Consider the following 12641-nt stretch of genomic DNA (forward strand, 5'->3'; position numbering starts at 1 on the left):
GTACGCCGATATCTGAAGTTTGAGAAACATTGCTGTAGACCATTGTAAAAGGCATAAGTTTTCAAACCTGTGCTTTTCATCATCGGAATTAGTTTTATCATTTATTAAATATATAATTTAAAAAAAAAAAACTATCATCTAACGTGCAACATGATGCAGATTTTGCAATCTCATTTCGATTTATATATTTAAAAAAAAAAAAAACGATTGTAAGCGAATGTGTGTGTTGAAAAACTTTGCGGCCATTAAGTGACCAAACGCCACACTGTACCATCGAGTTCGAGTGAAACGGGGTCAGCCACGACACGAATTCATAAAGAGTGACCTACTAGAACTGCACTCAACTAGGACGCTGTAGTTCCAAAAAAAAAAAAAAGGGGGGGGGGATAAAATATAAATACCCTCGTGAATTAGGAGACTAATGCATGGTTTCAACTTTTGAGTATCCACAGCTGTTCCATCGAAAAAAGGACTTCAACTCAGCGACTTCCGCATGTGCTATTATTGCACGCTCCCAACAATGTGCAGCTGTTAACAATGTCAATCATTATGAAAAGCCACACGCTATATCTGATAGGACGCATTAGTAACCAATCAAAACTTGGACAGATGCAACAATTATTTAGAGGGTTTGCCGATTGTTGGACTGCAAAAACATTGATGATCGCGACCAAACAATGACCTAAGATTTTCTGACTTTAAAAAATTTTTTAATTAAGCAATAAAGTTACTCGAAAATATCAATGTTCATTAACTACAAATCATTTTTGGTACTGGGCCAACTCAGTTAAAAATGGAACTTATTTAGAAGAATATTAGCTCACAGCAAATGAGCCATAAACATTTTAAGCTACGCCATTAGGATTTTAGGATGAGTTGGCTCATTTTTGGTCTTCTTGTGTTTGGCAACCATTCGTGACCATCGCTAGACTGAACCAAATAAAAAACACCATCTCTCGCAGCTCACCGCACCGCTAACCACGATGAGGTAAAAGCTCAAAGTGTCACATCTCGCTGCATTTCCCAATGTCCGAAAAAAATAAAAATAAAATAAATAAAATATGCACGCTCTCAATGGGAGGTGTGAACTGCCATCCAGCAATATTTGAACACCAAAATTCACCGACTGGTTGGAACGTGTTGATAGAAGTCGCAAGGGGGGGGGGGGGCAGTGCGTTTTGAACCGCATTTTTCCGTTCAAGGTCATGTTGGCGAGCGACACCTTCATTTCCCGGTTAATGATCCGATTCAGTGAAGCGATTCGCCAGCGACCAGATAACGTTATAAATAGCATCCGAAGATAATGTACGGCCTTCCGAAATATCTCGGCGACCCTGGAAGTGGCTCGGCAAATAGAAAGAATGCCGCAACGCGCACTCGGCGAATAGCAGGGAACATCAATCAGTTCACCAGCTGAGCGAAGCAACAAACAAACTTATCCCGCGCGCTTTATCTGGCGTCAATTTCCGCATGCTCCCATTGTTGCACGCTTTTAACAATGTACAGCTGTTAACAATGTCAACATTAAACAATCGAACCCGCAAAAAGACCCCGTTTCTCTGTGTGCACTGCTACACAAAAGTTAGGATAACACTTGTGGCATCAGATGGAGCGAGTATACGGAGGTTATCGACCTATTAAGAAAACTTAAAGGCGAGTAAAGTTAAAATATTCAAGTTGTGCGTGCGCCAGCTACTAGATGGCAGCACTGATGTACAAGTTGAGTTCGCATGAAACAAACCACTGGTGTTCAAAGTAAGCCTGCTTTATTTATTCCATCATAAAATATACAAACACACCACTAACCTTAGAAAAATACTCTTGCGTTAATCCTCGAAACACAGAAGGTGTTAGAAACAGAGTGGCTGAAAAATATAATTTAATTTTAATGCCAAGCACCTGTCGGTCACTCATGATGTCGCACACAGCAAACACAATTGCGCTATAAATCAGTTTTAAATAAGAAAGGAGCGCGTTCACATATGTACAGCAGACACTGCAAGGATTTGAACAGGGCGAATCTCGCGTCGCCCTGTCGCCGATGACGTCATCACTGCATAGGGGGAGGGAGAAAAACACTTTTCAAATTGGGCGTCAGAAGAACGAGTTTTTCGGGAAAAGGAAACCTGTCGTCGACACCGGTCCAAGGGGATCACGCGATTTCAACTTACAAGTGGCGGCCACCACGGGGAAGGACGGCACCGTCAGCAAATGCGAGAATCCCGAGCTCGAACCGGGATTTAAGGCACCCACTTGTGGACGTTATGTACAACTGCACGCGGTACCATCAGCGCCACTTACAGTGTCCTTCCTAGTAATGGGAATTGATGGGAAGTCGTCTGTAGGGGCTCTCGACGAAGCTGTGCCTGAAGTCCCTGGGCTCGACGGGAAGGTCAAAGTAAGCCGACCTCCTGCGTTCCGACGTGTCCGGTTTCTGATGAGTTGGTCGATCGGCGGTGCGATCTCCATAGCGAATCGGACGCACCTGACGGATGTCGGGGGCGATCGCCTGATGCTCGCCCACTTCCGGTGACGGCGAGCGACGCTGGTCGTGGTAACCGTGTCGCTCGGGAAGACGTCGATCTCTGTAATAATCCGGCGCGTCGCTCTTGTAAGGCAGTGACACGTGACCTCCGTGACGCTGTCGGTCGGAGAACGAGGGGTCAGAAGGCCTGTCGTAACTCCCTCTGGCTGGAGGGGAAGGGCTGATCGGATGCGCGTGGTCCAAGACAGCAGGATAGGAGACGGGTCGAGACCCTTCGCGATGACCTTTCCTGTCGAGCGGGTTGCTGTGACGTCGGTAGACCACTTCCTGTTCGTTTGGCCGCAGACGGGTGTCGTGCATCACTGGTGAAAGGTCATTCTTCCGACTGTTGGCGTTGCTGAAATCTCTGCCGTAACCTCCCTGGTGCAGATGACTGTCGTAGGGGTCGTGGTATCTTTCCGCCCGCTGGGGTCTGCTCCGGTCACCCCTGTCCAAGGACGCGGCCACATCTCGCAGGTACAGCGGAGGAAGTCTCTCGAACTTGTCGACCACCCCTTTGACGTAGCGGTCATCTCCACGACTATCGTTTTGAGGAGAACGGCCATTCTGGTCCCTCGTCCCGTAAGACGACGGCAGAGAACGAGAGGGTGGAGGGGAAGGCGAACTCTGCTTGTACCTGTGTGGACCACCAGGTGGCGGCACTCGTCGCCACTCGAAAGGAATCACCTCGTCGTCTTCGGCAACTGCCTCCGGATCTGGCCAATCCTCGTCTTCGTCCGAGCTGGTGTCGGGATCGATCTCCTTGCTACCGAAGTCCGGATGCGAAGACACCTCCTGGATTGCCGTACTGAGGGCTTCGTCCGAGCCGATTCCGCTAGATTTGCCGCTGGACTTCCCCGTGGACTTGGCGCTGGACTCGCACTTGAGAGGGGCCGTGTAGGTCAGTCCCACGAGATGCACGTTGGTGCTGCGACGTTTTTCGATGTTGTCGAGCTTTCCCTGGCGGCGGCTGACGGTGTCGTAGTCCTTGGGGGGCAACAGAATCGGACAGCTGTTTCGGTTCGCCAACCTTTCTCGCAGTTCGGCGGCCAACGAGTCGTACAGATTGGCGATGTGCTCTTTGCGGACAGTGACGTCTCTCTCCGAAGATCCTCCCGAATCCTCGGTGCGGTCGGATCCGTCCGTCCTGGTGCTGCGTCCGTCCGAGTTGAGGCAGCGGGAGGGGAGCAGCCCCTTGGCTGCGAGGCGGTTTTCGATCTCTCGGAACTTCTTCTGGTTGTCCGGACGGTCGATGAGGATCTGCAGCTGGTGGTGGAGGGTGGACGCGGTCTCGACCGAGTCGCAGCGGTAGGCGTGCACGTGCACGGGGCATTTGGTGAGGGGGTTGTAGATGAGCAGGATGCAACAGACGATGTCGTCGTTGGGCTTCGACTCCTGCACGACGCACGTGATCGCGTGGTGCGGGATGAAGTGCTTGATCTGCTCGGTCTTGCCCTTGTTGTTCTTGCGGGGGACGTTCTGGATGATCTTGAGCCCCTTGCTGCTCACCTGCAGGGTCACCTTCATGGGCTCGAGCTCGCGCTCCTTGTCCAGGAGGTAGCGCAGCACGGGCTGGATGTACTCCTCCCCGCGCAGGCCCTTGCTCTCCTTGGCCCCGAGGAACCACACGTAGTACGACTGCTTCTTCACGTCCTTCCGCTTCCCTGCTCGGAATGCCATGTCCTCCGCTGCTTCCTTGCGTTCGTCGTGCTCACAAAGTCGGCGCCGCGGTCTTCATGGCCGCCCGGCGATGAGGTCAGTTTCCTTTCGCAACTACGGTTCGGATGGCGCAGCCGCCGTTCTGTTGGCCACCCCGTGGCGCGAGCGAAGCAAACCGGTTATGCGACTGCCCGCGTACCGCGCATTCCTTCCACCTACGGCTCAAGGCGACCAATAGCAGCTCTGCAGTCGGCGTTGAAGGGTGTTGGGGTTCTCCACATCCGTTCGCACGAGTTCGATTACTGTCGGAGGGACATCTCTTCCAACCTGCAAGAAAAGAACAGAACCCTCTTAAAATATGCGATAAAAGATTAAAATACTCTCCACAGCAGGGCTCTGGTGTCGAGAGTATTTTAATCTTAGTGGAAAGAGGAGATCGACTTAAAAGAAAGTGGAAGAATTTAATTCTGCTGCCCCCGTTGCAAGAGGAATATTAAATCCTCTCCCAACTTATATTAAATCCTCCCACCCACAATCCTGAGGTTTATTTAACCCGGAAATTATTGTAGAGATGAAACTTTGCGAAGCCACTTCAGGCCTCCAGTAAGGAGCGTGGCGGCCTCACACCGGACTACAAAGTTCGTAAAATACTTAGCCTTACACTCACTCGCGAGGGTAATTCCAATCCCTCCACCGCCAGTTCGTAGTGCAGGAATGCCAAATACGAACTGGCACTGAGAGTTAGAGGATGCTAACTCAAGTCTTGAGGGATTTCTTAAAACATCGTTAAAAGATTCTTCGCGTTCTGCAAGGGATTCGAAACCGGATCTTCCTAACCAAAGCCATCGTCGATAGCGAGTGAGCTGAGATTTCTTTAAGGGAACGAGGGAGGGCGACAGGAGAGTTAATACTAGGTCTACGATTCCTTCGTTGCCAAGCGCAACTAGACGATGGCAGAAATTGTTAAAAGAGGAACCATCCCATCTTTGATCTTCCGATCGTGTCATCTTTTTCCATTCTAAAGAGATTGCTTCATCGTTCGTTCTGTCAAAATACAAGGCAAATACCTCTGATTTTAAGGTTGATCCTCCCCACCACCAAGATTTTTTGTTTTGTTTTTTTAAGCTCTAAATTTTCCCTACATTGTCCGCGTTCTATTTATAGACACGTGATCTAAACTGCTTTAAAAATTCCGGAGAGACAAAATTAAAACCCTTCCTTTGGTTCTAATTGTGTCCAACTTTATTGAAAAAGTCTCTCTCCGGAATTTTTAAAGCAAATTTAGATCACGTGTCTATAAATAGAACGCGGACAATGTTTATCGCAATGGAACTGCTAAAAACTGACAATAGTCCAAGTTTTTCGGTATATTTCACTAGGACTAACAAATTCGGTATTTAACTCAAACCTTTCATCAAGGTTTGATTGGTCATAGGACTCAACAAAACAGTTCAATTGGCAAGTCATGACAAGAATATATTTTTTATTTTTATGAATTGGGCTTTCAGCAAAATTTTCATACTTTTAATATGAAAAACTGTGCAGAGATGGCGAGAATTCCATTAGGACAGATTCCTAACAAATCTGCCGAGGGATTTTGATGAATGTAACTGTTACTGAACCTAATGATGGCCGAGCGAGGGACAGGAAAGGAGGCAAAGATGGACTGAATGAAAACCAAATTGCGCAAAATAAAACCCACTTAAATATGGGGGTATACCCTCTCTTCAGAGATTATATCCCCTTCTGTGTTGACCCCCCCCCTCATTTCTCATCACTTCTGCTGGAGTGAAGAAAGCCTCAAAATTAGGTCGGTCTTAAGTGAACCAACTCTCGTGGGAAGAATGGGAGAGCCCGACTGAGGCACTCGCTGTGACGTCACTTACCTTTTTTTTGCCGCCTTTCGGAAATTCCGTTAGCATTAACGCCACACTAGGGTCACCAGGTGGCATTCCTCGGTGAAAGTAAACTTGCATCACGCCGTTTTCTCTCGCTCGTTACAAGAGGATGAAATCCCTGCTAAGACGTAACCATGGTAACGGCTACCACGGATAGTCGCAAATAGACAGTAGAGGCCGCTAGTGAGATGCAAAAGCCAATGTTGCAGTTCAAATCACGTAGGCAGAATGCGCTCACTAGATGGCGTTGGGGATGCAAGAAGAAAATTTATGCTATGCAGATTCCTCCGACATGACCTTCATGCTTTACGACCGCACTTTAAAGGTTACAGACCAGATGCGGTTAATAGGGCAGACCCGCGAGGATGCCTTCCCGGACTGCTAATCATGAGTCGCGCGGAGAATTCCGATATGCTGCTGGTGCTCGGATGGCTCGACGGTGGAGAGATCTGATTCCTAGGAATGCTCAACCCTGCCTCAGACTCGAGTGAATGCACAGAGAATCCTGCTCGGTTCCTCCCCCCCCCTACCTATGTGTGATTAGACGAATCCCTGCGCTGCATCTTCATGAGTTTAACCCGCGTTTAACCATCTTGAACCATAATGGAAATCTGCAAGGATTCCCATTATGGTTCGAGATTGGTTACAAGCAGCAGCTCCGATCCTCCATCTGTAATCACAGCACATGAATGGTTGTGGTGGCGACGATCGCAAGTTAACAGAAAGAATCCATTCGAGGAACATCAAAACGCTCTTCTCCAATGTATACAACTGCAGCGACATCTGAACAATCCTGAAGTATCCGAAGAAACCAATCATGTCTGACATAAGCTGACCAAAGTTCCGAAATCCTACAGGGAAGTCGCATATCAATATTATTATCATTATTACGTGACACCTCCAAGGAGTCCCAAGACTCATCAAGGGAGGGCACCTATTCTACAACTCTGTCTCCACCAACTACAGCAAGCCCCATCATCTACACCAACGCCATCTACTGCCCACCAGTAGTATTTTCGCAGACAGTCACAAACATCCATGCCCAAGGCGGGATTAGAACCCGAACCATGGCTGGAGAGCGGATACACTAACTACTCGGCCAACCAGGCCAAGTGGTTATCCGCAGGTCAATATGAGAAAGAATCTTTTATATTTCGACCCAAACTCATCTGAACTGAAACCAGGACACCGGATAAAAAATGCCTTAAATTGGATCTAGACTAATCTGGTGTTCGCCGTAATTTGTTGCGGGTGACTTTAGCGTGCACGAGCACCTCATATTACTGAAATTGCATAATTTTTATTCGAGGGAGGGGTCACGCATAAAAAAATCATTCTAACAGTGGATGTCCGTGGTGGACCTGACGAAGCCATTTTCTCCTCTACTGGCCAAAAGAGAAAGTTCGTAGGATGAAGTCAATTGTTCTTGACGGAACGAAGTCTTGGTATTTGGAATTTTAAGGAAGCGTAGTTCCTTCTGTACGGTGTCAAGGCCATTTAACGCCCCCTGGTGAAGGTCGATGTCAAGTAACCCGCGGACCAAAACTAGCCAGCCATCTGGTGGAGAGAATTCATTGGCATGATGGTCGTGGATGGGGTAAGGAAAACCTAACGAGACGCTATTTCGTCCATCCCCCCCCCTTAGCTGCAGGAGGGTTATGATCCAGAGGGTAACTATTTAAGCCGGTGTCAAAATTATTAGGATCGCGTCTCCTTTCGACAGGTTTGATTGCGTCACTTATTTGGTGCGTGGCTTCATTTTTTGATCGCCGCACGTGTCCCAACGAGGACATTGGTAGTCCGCATATCAGAAGCCGTGCAGGTCGCCTCCCAGCAGTTTCTGTAAGACGGAGCCATGCAACAACTACCATAACTGGTTCTACGGGTTTTCTGTAGGGCAGCGCGTTCGCATATCAATCGAGGGTGTTCCATCCTCCCCAGCAAGCAGAAAATTAAGCGCAAAAAATAAAAAGCACATTCAGAGAAACACGAAAAACAATTTCAAATGATGGCCAAAAGTGGGTTACGGAGATTCTAAGAATCTCAATCCATTCCTCTCCACAGTCAGAAAATCTACTTTTTCACCACTTAAGATCACCGGAGGAGTTTATTTCTTTAAGTAATTCATTTATTTATTTTTTAAAAAAAGGGTGCGTGAGTGTGTGTGTGTGTGTGTAGGGGGGGGGGATCTTGCGGGAAAGTGCTGCAGTATTATAGGAGTCGTGCAAGCGTGTTAGAATCCGATGCATTTTGCAACTACCCGTTAGGAGTGTCTTTGTCATCTCTCCATGCGTCTAAATATGGAATGCGAGATCATTTGCAGCTTGGAAGATCACCTCGTGAGATAAAACGTGTTCCTATCTTTACACCTCAACCGGTTTCTCGAGGCTTCTTTGGCCAGTTCCACTTGACGGAGTGGCCAAACAAGGGACTTAGCACACTTCCGTTTCTGCGTGTGTCTCAAGGAGCCTGCAGTATGGAAAGTGTCCCGCTATCAGCAAAATCAGCAAATCCTTCCCCTGCCTCCCCTCAATGACGAAGTACGGCAATTCCGTACCAGGTCTCTGTGGGCCGATTGCTTTGAACAATGGATTCAAGGTAGAAAGTAGGGAGGACATTGCGTACGAAGGTTCTATCGCAATCAGGCACGAGCAGATTACATAACGGTTTTGACCAGAAAAACGGAGAATTTTTTTTATTTCCGGTCTTCATAAAGAATAGAGGGCGCTACAGAGGACTACGCTTAATCCTCAATAGAACTGGTTGATTTCCTAATTAGGATTGCATGGAGTGGATTTCTACTTCGGTATTTTAATGACAAATCCCATGAACGGGTTCTCTCCTTCCGCCTGTCCTTTGCGGTAGCACAGAACACTTAAGAATTCAGAAATATTATCTTCTGGGATAAAATATAAGCCCCTCCCTCCAGAATCGCCAATATTGTTTCCCCGAGACCGCTGGTGTTCACTTCTTGACAGATCGTTTTATGTAATCAGGCTAAGAATCCCCAGCAGTTGACGGCAAACATCTTAACTCGAAAGCACTGCTGAGAATTTCCCAATCCCTCCACCCCCTTCCAAAAGTGCTTACGATAAAACCAAATGGTAAAAAAAGGGGCATCCACTTACCTGCGACCTCAAGAGATATTCCTTAGCGGAGCAAAACCTTTTTCGATGTCTTTCTTGGCACTGAACGAACAACAAATGCTCACGAACGCCACGCAGCCTGACTACCCGTCTGGCGCATGCGCTGTCGTTATTGTCCCCCACAGGTACCTGTACCGAGAACAGGTGGTACGACCAATAAGCGCGTAGACGCGATCGCTAACCCTGACTTCTCTAGCAGAATACGGAGACACGTTATTTAGGTTTTTTTTTTTTTTTTTCTTCCTGCGAGTTCAGTCCAACAAACTTGTAGGACTGCGAGTGTGGTTTCAAATTTGTCGGTTGGATTATCATTAGGACGATTCCTTGTAGAGAAATCCAGACAGACTTTCTTTCTTTGTTTCTTTTTCTTTTATTTTTTATTTTTATTTTTTATAGTGTTTTGCGGTTTTTATTCTTCGGAGTCCGAAACCAAAACAAAGTTTAATACACCGTCTTGTTTACTGTATGTTGTAAACATTGTGCGAGTAAAAAATAAATAAATGAAACCCCTCCCCCCCTTTCAATGATTTCCTCCTCTACTTCCAACAAAAAAAGATTTACAAAAACAGGTTTGGATGCGGAAATCCGAAGAAAAGTGTTCGCATGTCTCCGGGCAGCGTATCAAAACCAAAATTAACAGGTCGCAGAACAATGTGGACAAAATAAATCAGCAAGGATAACCGGTGATTGGCATGCGAGTTATTGGAATTTCACCTACAAAAATTTAAGTCACAGAATAACAAAAGGTCACAGCAAACCCAAAAAAGTACCGTCCAAGCTATCTGAGTTGATGTCGTACTCTATTAGCTATGATCACGCTGGCAAGAAATTTTTTTTTATTGTTCGCATTCAGAAATGTTATTTGAAAGAATTTTTTTAAACTCATCTTTTTCTAAAAAATAACTTATTTTTCTTAAAAATGGTTTATTCTTTCCTAAAGAGTGGGGAAAATATTTAAAAGATCACCGTGAAAAAACAAACAAACTGTTGTAACAAACCTGTTAGAACAGTTAATAAATTTAAAGCAAAAAAGAGTGTAAAAAGAATAAAGTTAAAAACAACTGAAAATTACGAACCAGAATTGAAGTACAGCAAAAAATTTCATCAGATTTTGAACTGAAGTGACAGACTTCGCAGTTAAAAATATTTGTCATGAGATGTAAATGAATCTCGGCGAGTATTTTTTGTTTTATTTTCATTTATTAATTATGGATTTAAGCTTCGTATAGACTGATCTGACAGAAAAAATGAATATGATGGGCTTTAAGTAAAAGATCGATTGACAACTGTGTAAGGGAGTTTTTTTTTTTTTTTTTTTTTTTTTCGGAGATGTCGGAGTGGCACTTTTACCTGTTTCGCATTCATCTCTGAATTTTAACTGGTTTGTGTAGCCGGATTTAGATGGAAAAACCACCAACAAAACGAGATAGCCTTTTATCACCTGCCTGTTGCTCATCTGCTAGTGAAGACCCTCTTGCGTATACTAAAGGCACGAGGCAAGTGGCCATACAGCAACTGGAGTTCCTAAAGTGAGTTTTCATACACGGAACAAGTGGAAATATAATTTTTATTTTTTTCTAATGACATTCGTACTCTGACCGGCAAATGTGTCGCATGGCTGTATCTAGAGCGATGTGTTCCACCTTCGTCTAGTAGACCTGTGTCAGTGCCGTTTAGACTTTAGTTTCAATTCAAATTAGGCGAGAAAATACACATTGACGACGTGAGCTGGATAAGGTAATGAGGTAAGAAATTGTGTTTAGTTATTTATTTACTTATCTCCTTTAGGACACCGTACACGACGGCGAAAGGTAAAACAAAGGTAGAAAGCGAGGCATTGACAGAGAAATAGCGTTGGAATGCAGCGAATGTTTGCCGTGGATTAACCTTAATATTTGACTTGACTTTCCACTGACGAGGAAAAGGCCGCAAGTTTACGAAATGAAAGGGAAGCAGCGAGGAATATTTATAAAAACAGGATCTAATCTTGCAGTCGCGCAACAAATAAAAAATGGTTTTACTAGCAAAAGTTATTGAACCACGAGTTAGAGACGAACTGATATTAATTGGAGCCTCACTATGGGGTGAGGCTGGAAATATGCAAAGAAGACAGGAGAAGGAGGATGAGTTTAAACAGGATTGAGGATGAGGCAGACAGATTGGATTCCTTGAGAAATACAAGGGTTACTGACACAAACGACATCACCGCCAAGAAACATACCAAGTGGATAGTTATGATCAACTCATTTAAGTCTTAATAGATCCTTTAAGATTTCATTAACGCAAAGCTTGGTTTCAGCTGGTGCATCGCAGCAGAAACATGCGACAAGAGCTCTCTTCATATTCATTTAAGACTGGTAAAACTACTTAAAACATGCTGCCGCAAGATGGCGTGTACTTTGAGGAAGGAAGACCGGGATTCTTTCTCTATGATGGACGGCATGTGAGCAGCAAAAGGTCAAGAACACTGCTCGGTAGGCGTTTGACTGTGTGTGGTGCAAGATCGGGAAATTGAGCAAGTGGTAAGAGAGAGAGAGAGAGAGAGAGAGAGACCATAAAAAGAACATCATGCTATAGGTTTACAACTTTTGAGTGCGAACCACATAAAAAAAAAATGCTTTGGAAATGTATATTTAGTTCTGATTATTATGAAAGTGTTTGTAAGGGGGTGGAATTGCTATTATCACGTGACACCTTCAAAGAATCCAAGGACTCATCATGGAAGGGCACTCCCCTCCATACAACTCACCGTCTCCACTACTTTACCCTTCAGCTATGCTCACAATGACACTACCACCATCAACACACAACGCCATCTACCGCCGTCCACCACGAATAATATTTTTTGTCTGTAAATTGCGTGTGTTCTCTTGGCCGAATTGCCCGAATACTAAACATCCAGAGATTTATTAAAACGGATTATGAAAATCTTTGATTAGAAAGAATAAACAATTTTAAGTGCTTACTTCCCTTAACGGCTTTGAAAACATTTCTCTCATAACGACGAAACATGGGATAAAGTTTTAAGCTAACAAAAAGCTCAGTTGAATGATGAGTGCTGTGAGTGCTCTCTCTCTCTCTCTCTCTCTCTCACACTGACAAAAATGGGATGTTCTGGAAATCTACGTGGATATGGCCTCCCACGAACGGCCATTGGAATGAGAAAGGGAAGGTGCAAATGACGTCACAGGGGTGTGTTCGCTTACCGTCGCCCACCTGATACGGGGGAAAGAATCCTTTGAGCGTTGTCCGTGGTAATTACTATCGGTCCTTGTCCACGCCACTGCAGCCAAGCACACCAAAAAATGCAGCGCTCATCACGGATCAGAGATGACCTTCGCAGTGAACAGGAGTTCCCCGACACACCTGAGCACATCGTTAACCCCCTGCCGTGTCGAGCATTTCGACAGGACA

At 45.6% G+C, this 12641-nt stretch overlaps 1 protein-coding gene across 1 annotated transcript; it reads right to left on the minus strand.

The window, feature by feature from the left end:
- Positions 1–1749: 1749 nt before the first annotated feature.
- Positions 1750–9251, minus strand: LOC150102069 (uncharacterized). Its single transcript, XM_090400598.1, has 2 exons — positions 9210–9251; positions 1750–4510 (listed from the first exon to the last, which is right to left on the minus strand). The coding sequence occupies exon 2, from the start codon at positions 4202–4204 to the stop codon at positions 2312–2314; it is 1893 nt and encodes a 630-aa protein (XP_090256724.1). The 5' UTR covers positions 4205–4510; positions 9210–9251; the 3' UTR covers positions 1750–2311.
- Positions 9252–12641: the final 3390 nt, after the last annotated feature.

This window comes from Typopeltis vanoorti, chromosome 11, assembly GCF_054136105.1.
Source record: "Typopeltis vanoorti isolate ZY-2024b chromosome 11, IOZ_Tvanoo_1.0, whole genome shotgun sequence".
In the NCBI taxonomy this organism is placed as follows: Eukaryota; Metazoa; Arthropoda; class Arachnida; order Uropygi; family Thelyphonidae; genus Typopeltis; species Typopeltis vanoorti.

What these genes read in the sequence shown, in the direction of transcription:
- LOC150102069 (XM_090400598.1), bottom strand. Translation starts at nt 4,204, where the DNA reads ATGGCATTCCGAGCAGGGAAGCGGAAGGACGTGAAGAAGCAGTCGTAC.